Source organism: Agelaius tricolor, unplaced genomic scaffold (genome assembly GCF_023055355.1).
Source record: "Agelaius tricolor isolate 1412-34295 unplaced genomic scaffold, bAgeTri1.0.p SCAF_5, whole genome shotgun sequence".
NCBI lineage: Eukaryota > Metazoa > Chordata > Aves > Passeriformes > Icteridae > Agelaius > Agelaius tricolor.
This window is the reverse complement of record NW_027269265.1, coordinates 14935-22678: the sequence shown is the minus strand read 5'-3', so window position 1 is coordinate 22678 and position 7744 is coordinate 14935. Positions and strand designations below refer to the sequence as shown.

General features: G+C 51.2%; 1 protein-coding gene across 1 annotated transcript; it reads left to right on the top strand.

Moving 5' to 3' along the window:
* The first annotated feature begins 683 nt into the window (after positions 1–683).
* Positions 684–4079, top strand: LOC139589569 (GTPase-activating Rap/Ran-GAP domain-like protein 3). Its single transcript, XM_071426009.1, has 5 exons — positions 684–1039; positions 1532–1596; positions 2218–2281; positions 2540–2566; positions 2924–4079. Exons 1-5 carry the CDS (start codon positions 893–895, stop codon positions 3038–3040), a joined length of 420 nt encoding a protein of 139 aa, XP_071282110.1. The 5' UTR covers positions 684–892; the 3' UTR covers positions 3041–4079.
* The last annotated feature ends 3665 nt before the right edge of the window (positions 4080–7744 follow it).

The following is a 7744-nucleotide window of genomic DNA, read 5'->3' as shown; positions in this document are numbered from 1 at the left end:
AGAGACAGGAAGAGAGCGAGAGAAAGAAAGAAATAGAGAATGACAGACAGAAAGAAAGAAAGAGCGAAAGAAAGAAGGAAAAAGGAAAGGAAGAAAAAAAAAGGAGGAAGAGAAAGGAGGAAAAAAAATGAAAAAGGAAAAGGGTGAGAGTGAAAAAGAAAGAGCGAAAGTGGAAAAGGGGGTGAAAAACAGAGTGGAAAAAAAGAAAAAAGAGTTGGAGTGGAAAAGAAAGGACATTCGGGAGGGGCGGTGCTGCCTAAGGTGCTTCCGCGCCCAGGAGCGAAGGAGCCGTTTGATCCCCTGGCGGGAGCGCAGCTCCCGGTGGCGGAGAACGGAGCGGTGGCTGTCAGTCCGAGACTCCAACTCCCGGCAGGCCCTGCGGCCGTAAAGCGCGGCGTCTGACGCAACGGCCGACGCGCCATATGAATGGCTGGCGGGCCGAGGCGGCCGCTCGCCGGGGGAGCGGGCTGGGTGCGGGGAGCTCCCGGCGCCTGTCCCGCGCGGGACGGAGCCGCGGCAGCGACGCTGGAGGGGCGAAGCCTCCGTCCGGCCGCCCGCACGGAGCCGAGCGGCGCGGAAGGGGCGTCCGCCCGGTGCCTCGGCCTCGCTCAGCGGTCCCGGTGGCGGGGGCTCAGCTCGGGCGGAGCGCCAGGCGGTGCTTTGCTGCCGCGGGCCGGGAGCTGCAGGAGCCGCCCCGGCGAGCGGCGCCGGGCGCTGCCGCGGTCACTGTGCGGCGGCTGCCCTCGGGCTGGCGGAGGCGCGGGAGCCGCCGAGCTGCAGCCGTCTCCCTCGGGCCGCTGCCGCTGCTGCGGGCGGGGGCGGACGAGCGGCTGCGGAGGCGGCTCCGCGGCGTGCTCAGCCTTGCGAGCAGAGAGCGCTCGACATCGCTGGCATGACACGGCTGCTGAGTGCCTCAGTGCTCGTGGCTCTTCCTTCCACGCAAACAGATGGAGCGGCATCGCTGAGCAGTAAAACACAGCGATGGCCCGGAGAATGGCGAGCGCAAGGAGCGCCGGGCAGGATCCTTCTGATGGCACAGGTGCGATCGGCAAACTCAGCCCCTTGTGGCCCTGCCCTCCCGACCCCCAGGGGAAATGCTCTCCAGCCTCGAGCTGCTGAGAGACAAAACGTGTGATTTGACACTAGGGTCCGGAAAAGGTTTCCGTTTAGATTAGCAAATGCCTCCATTGTTCTCGGTTACATCCTAGGATCGGTTTTAGGCAGTGACTTTCTACCGCTTGTCGGATTTTCTTGTGCAATGGTAAGAAAATAGGCAGGTCTGATACTGGTTTCGCTTTTTTTCTACTTCATGTTCCATGAGCTGCTTTTATCCAAGCAATTGTTTTAAAGTTCTACTGTAGGCGTTTCTGGTTCACTTTTTTTTTTTTTTCCTCTAAATCGGCAGTAAATATAGCTGAGTAAAATTACCTTGGTTTTCTTCCTTCTTAAGTGTTTTTATTGATAATCCTATTTGAATATGCAGAACACGTGGGTATGTCCTGTAATATATCCTAGCTTTTCTTGTTTACAGGGTACTCAGGAAATATTTTTCCCTTCGAGTCCCACTGAAACATTCTGCGTGCAATCTCCGTTAAGGTCTGTGTTTACAAATAAGCCACCATCAGCTGAGATATTTGCCTGTGTACCTTTTCCTGTCATTCAGAGCTTGCGTTCTGTGGTTTTTATGATAAACCTATCAAACTTGCGAAACCGTTTTGCAAGTCTTAACCGTTGAAGGCAGCAAGAAGTGGTTTTAAAGGCTGTTCTTGAGCAGACAAAGGGGAAAAGTGTGAATTTGCTGCTGAACTTGTCCTTTTTCATTTGACTTGCCTTGAATTATTTAGGAAGAGAGAGAACTAGAAAAAAAGAGAGAAATAGAATTGGTTCTTGAGCTCTCCTAAAATGCTCCCTGTGATTCCGTGTGGAGCCAAAGTGAAGGGTGATGGAACAGAGCCCCTGTGCTTTAGAAGGAAATCAATTTCAACCTGATCTCCACCCTGAGTCTCCCTAATTTCTGTTTTTAAAATGCAAACTCAATTTAGGAAGTGTTGGGAGTTAGTATTTTGGGGAAGAAATGGCAGTTGCACAAACCGTTCCATTTCCCAGAGGCTCTGGGAAGGATTCATTTTGTAAGCGCTGTAACTGCCATCGGTTGGGGGTTCGGGGTTGGAATGTGCACTTGCCCTCCTATAAAGCACTCGTTCACTTGCATTTCAGTGCCAGGAGTCTGGAGAAACTGGAGAAGAGCCCAAGAGACATTTTTCATCCTGAGATACAAAAGGTAGGAAGTGACTTTTTTTGGTTTGGTTCTTTTTCTTTATGATTTCCTGGAAATAGAAGTAATTAAGTATAGATCCTACCGGTTTGTTTCTTCCAGTAGCTAATAAGAATAATAATAATAATAACCTAATACTACTTAAACTGTCTCTTTATCCATTGAACTGGCCATTTCAAATCCAAACTTCTAAACACCAATAAAAGCATCATCCTTGTAGAATCTTTAATAGGAGGGGGCTAAAGATGCTGTTTTTGTTGACAGGATTTATTGGTTCTTGAAGGGCAAGAGGTGAGTACAAGCCTAACTACTTCTTGCTCACAGACCCGTCCGGTGAATACGGCTTTGTATTTGGATGGGCTTTTGATGACTTCTAAATCAATTGCTCGTTACAGTAAAAAGAAGTCATGGTTTTTGGAACCTGACAGCAAAAATAACTTGAAGCACCAACTTAATAATAATTGATCACCCATCTAAGTTAATGATTTTATGCTATACTATCAAAGTGTAAAGGTAAATTATTGTGTAGTAGGAGATGGTATAAAACGTATGTTCTAACGTGTAGGATGTAGGCAAAGATTAGAGGAAACAAATTTTTATGTCTTCTGTTTGACTGTTCACCAAATAATATTTGGTTTTATTTTCCAGGGATCGGTGAATTTTAAATTTGGAGTCCTCTATGCTAAGGATGGTCAGCTTACAGGTGATGAAATGTTCAGTCATGGTGAGGTTTTCACCTTCTCCTTAATTGTTTTGCTCATCTGAAAAGAAAAAAAAAAAAAAAGGTATGTTTATTATTTGTTACCCCGTTCTGTCCGTTTCCTCAGTATTTGCTGGAGCTCTGCTTACCCAAGCTTTGGGTAAAACAAGCTTTGGGTTCCTTCTGTCCCACTGGGTGTTGCCCAGTTTGGTTGCATCTGGTGAAATTCAGCCTGAGCCCTTACAGAACCAGCTCAAACCAGGTGAGAGCCATTCGCAGCTCTCTCAGGACACCCGGAGGAGGATGGGTGACGTTTCTGAGCATCTGGCAAGTGTACTTCTATCAAAACTCGGCCTGTGCAATTTCTGGGGAAAACCCTTCTGTATCCTGAAGGGTTCCTCAAAGTCTGTTGAGGATCCAGTTAGCAGTTGCTCACCTGGATGGTTCCAGCTCCACAAGCTAACACTTGTACTCTTGCCCTGTAGTTTAGATCTATTGTAGTTTTGTTATTTTGCAAGATTTTACGTCTTTGGACAGTAACGTGCATTTCACTCTTTGGAACCTCTCGGATCGTGCTTTGGTGCAGCACCACCTGATGGGACACTTGGCTGCTGTGCTGAAGGGCTTGGTTACTGGAATTGTAAATCCCGGAGAGTTTGTAAGTCTTCTGTCCCCAGGGAGGTGTCACGCTTTGTTCACCGTTGCTCTGTTTGTCGGGTGCTGCTTCTCGTCGGAGGTATTAACTTCAAACTGCCCTGTTCTTTTTTGAACTTTTTTTCCTGGTTCTCTCCGTAGGGCAGGGAAGGACTCTCGTATCCCGGTCGTCAGACTCAGCGCTGCCCGAGAAGATACAGAGACTGTAAAAATCATAAGAAGCAGCTAGGACTGCAGAGGAAACAAACTGGAGAGAACAAAAGGTGACATTGTTCTCCTTAGCCTGGATTAGAAACATCCACTGCGCTTTGATGCCGGTGGCTGCCAGGGGCTCGTTAGGTCTCTTGAGGCAGGTGTAGGTGTTCACTTGTAGGTTCTATTTTTTGGCAAAGGACCACGAGAGAAGTTTATTTATAGATCCAAATAAACATTCATCTTATCTGAACATAACCTGTCATCCCCTTTCTGACATTAAGGACTCCTGTATAAATACTTGGGGGGGTTTTCTTTGTCGTTTCTGAATGGTTCCATTTTGCCGGCTACTTGAACAAATCTGAGGGGCTTTAATTGCATACTGCTTCCTTGAAATTCTGTTGGTCTCTGCTTGGAACCCTTCTTGTACTGCTTAATGAAAGACTTCTGATGGTGTTTTCTTGCCTGTTTGTGGTTAAGGTCGTGCTCTGATGCATTTACAGAAGCCATGGCAGGAGAGAGTCAGCTGCTGGAGAAGAGGAGACAGTACTATCCCTGTGCAGCACAGAACTGTGCTACGGCTGTGTCATCAGCTGTGTCTGCACTGAAAGTAGCCACCTTCACTTGTAGGTAGCTCCTTGGTGCTTTAGGACACGCTGAGGGATTTATTCCTTTTGGGATCCACGATGAGAATTCCCAAGAGAGGTAGTAGTAATAAGGTCTGAGATTGGAAAAAAGCCTGTGTCCTTGGAATGTTGTTGTTGTCGTCCAAAGTTAATTTTTCCTTCTTTCTTAGCCAGTAGTCGGCTTTTTGCTTTATTTTTTGTGGTATCAGTATTTGATTGTTTAAAAAATTGCTTCAAAAGAACTGCAGTGGCTGGCCACCAGGACCTTGTTCCGATTTGCCTATTTGCTTGTAGCTAAAACGTTTCCATATTGTTTATCATTCTATTGAAGAAACTGCTGCCCAGTCAACTAAGAACTGAACATCTATCTCTCTAGGACATGGGGAGAGGATTTAGGTCATGTCTTTGTTTCCAGAAAAAAGTTCCAGTGTAGTTTCTAACTAGAGGAAAAGGGGGGGGGGGGGGGGGGGGTGAAGACGCGGGGCTCTGATGCCACTGGGGGCACCCCGAGGTGCCCAGGAGAGGGAGCCCCACTGCGGTGCAGGAGCAGGTATGTTATCACGTACTAGAGAGCAAATTAGAAATAGAAATAGGAAAATTATAAATATAAAAATATTTTTTAGATCGTTAAAGAAAGCGGGTTTTTTTACTTGTCAATAGGCAGGGTTTTGATGATAAAAATGATAAATACAAAGAATATGAAGGTAGAAATCTAAGTCTAGAAAGATATCATAAATACATACAGAGAAAGTTTAAACTAGAAGAAAAAATCAGTTGCAGCAGTAGATACGATACATAATATAGATAATACTTTAAATACATGTCTAGAATTTTATAGATATTATAGATAATTATTAATAGATTGCATCAAAAGAAACGATAAATATAAATGTGAGTCTAACTATACAAAGTATAAAAATATTTCCATACCGTTTAAAAGAAGGTGTTTTCTTGTATTTATTTGGTTAGAGATGGGGTTTTTATTTGGATTAATAGAAGTATTCTAGAAATATAAATCTAACTGTAGAGAGATCCAATCGATAGAGGAGGCTATTTCTAAAACCACAACCGAACGCCGCCGCCTTCGGGGGAATCGCACGAGCTCGGCCGAAGCAAGGCGAGAGCGGCCGACCCTGACGGCCTCGAGCGAACCGAGGCGAGGCTTCCGAGGCTGCCTGAAGCGAAGCGAGCCGAGCTCAGGCGAAGCGAGCCTGCTGCTCTCGTGCGCGCTGCTTAGCGCCAGTGCGCTCCCAGCCTAATGAGCTCCTGCCCGAGCCCGCGCTCCCGGTCGTGTCCGCGCCGTGGCCGGGCCGCCCGCGGGACGCGGCAGCGGGGAGAGCCCCGAGCCGGGCGAGCTGAACGGGAGGCGGCGGCGCTTGCCCGCCCGCCGTCGGGGAGCCGAGGCGAGGCGAGCGGAGCCGAGGCGCGCCGAAGGCACAGAGCGGCTGGGAGTTGGGCCGAAGCGAGGCGAGCTCGGCCGAAGAGGCGAATGCAGGCGCCAAGAGCCGACTCGAGCCGAGCGTCTCCGGAGCGAGCCGAGCTCCGCCGAGCGCCGCAGCATCCCGGGCAGGGCGAGGCGCCGGGCCGGGCTCGGGGTGCAGCCGGGGCTCTGGGAGGCTTCCCCGCCTGTCCCTCTCTCTAGCCCTCCTTCCTTCTCCCCGTCTTCGCCTTCTCTCGCTCCTTTCCCCCATTCCCTCTCCCCCCGCAAAGCCGGCTCCTTCCTGTCCTGTCCCTAGCCCGCTACTCCCTTCTGTTCCCCCTCTCTCCTTCCTGTGCCCAGCCTCCGTGTACCCTCGTCCCGGGCTTTCCCTTCCCGTGCCGCTTTCCTGCACAGCCCGAGCTCCCTCGCCGCCCTTTGTCGTGCCCTGCTCTCGCTCCTCTCTTCCCGTGCCCCCTTTCCTTCTTTGCCCCGCAGCCGCGGGGCTCGGGCTGCCGGAGAATAAAGCCCCGAGGGCCGGAGCCGCGGCGCCCCTGGGCCCTTGCGGGAGTCCCCGCGCGGGGCCGGAGGCTCTCGGCGGATCCCCCCGTGCCGCTCAAGCAGCGCGGCCGACAGCGCCGGAGCTGCGGCTTTGCCGGCATCGCGCTGAGAGCGGCCCCCGCTCCGTGCCGGGCCGTCCCCGCCGTCTGTGCCGCTCCCTCTCTCGCTGCCCCTGGCCCGTGACAGCGAGGCTGGGCAGGAACCTCAAGCCTTCTGGGGGCTGCCCCCCCTTTCTTGTTGCAGCAGAATCCCTTGCTGGGGCCATGCACGTGTGGGAAGGGCTTGGGGGAAGCGCTGCGCTGCTGTCCGGGGCAGTCGGATTCGTTCGGAGCCTTCTTTGGGGGGTCAGGGAAAGGCGGGGTGAAGACTCGGGGCTCTGATGCCGTTGGGGGCAGCCCAAGGTGCCCAGGAGAGGGAGCCCCACGGCGGTGCAGGAGCAGGTGGGGGGCGGGCGAGGGGCGGGGGTCACGCTGGGTGCCGTCCCCAGAGGGACCCAAAGCTGCCACCAAATGCACAGGGAGGGGTGAGTGGGTGTAGGATGCTAAAACCTGGCAAGGCATTCGGTTTTCTAGGTATTGCTAAAGAATAGGAATTGGTCTCTAAACTCAGCTGGGGAGAAACCCTCTCTATGCACTCATTTGTTTACAGGAATGTAGAAGGTTCCGACTGGAGATGGGTAGTAGTTCTGAAGATATTGCCGTGAGGTTTTGATCTAGGAACGGACCGAGCTGTGCCCTGGAACCCTCAGAACAGCTGCAGGGCTGAAGGCGATAGAAAGGGCTCTCTGGCACCTTTTGCCTCCGTTCTCTGCCAGCGCCCAAAGCGTGTCGCAGTCCCGGAAGAGGCGCTTGTCATCCCGAGAGCCAAAAGGAAGACGTGTCAAATCCCAGCTCTGCCTTGTGTTTCGTGTGGGTTTTTTACTTCGTATTGATGTCATTCCAGAGAGCAAGGAAAGAAGAAATGTGACCGCTCCCACTATTACTGTGTGAAGGCTTTCTTGAAAGGCTGCTGTATTTCTATTGTCTTTTTCCACTCCAAGCTTGACTTTTGCCCTCGTTTTTCGAGCTCTGCTGCATTGGGTGTCCCAAGGAGGGCGGGGTTCCTCAGCAGGGCTCTTAGGAGGCGGCGCTGATTCTGCTTTTTCTGAAGGCGTCTCAAAGCGTGCTACCAGAATGACAGTTTTGTTGCACTGGAAAGCTTTCCCTCAGTGCCATCAGCGCACGTCCGTGTCTGAATTGTGGAAGCAGACGGACTCAGAAAAGCCAGCACCGGAGCAGATTTCTGTTGGCTCTGTGTCTGTGAGAAGCGGGCTGTGTGCT

What these genes read in the sequence shown, in the direction of transcription:
- LOC139589569 (XM_071426009.1), top strand. Translation starts at nt 893, where the DNA reads ATGACACGGCTGCTGAGTGCCTCAGTGCTCGTGGCTCTTCCTTCCACG. An exon ending in TGCGTGCAATCTCCGTTAAG is followed by an intron (nt 1,597 to 2,217) that starts GTCTGTGTTTAC and finishes CTTGCATTTCAG; the next exon opens with TGCCAGGAGTCTGGAGAAAC. An exon ending in TGGTTCTTGAAGGGCAAGAG is followed by an intron (nt 2,567 to 2,923) that starts GTGAGTACAAGC and finishes TTTATTTTCCAG; the next exon opens with GGATCGGTGAATTTTAAATT.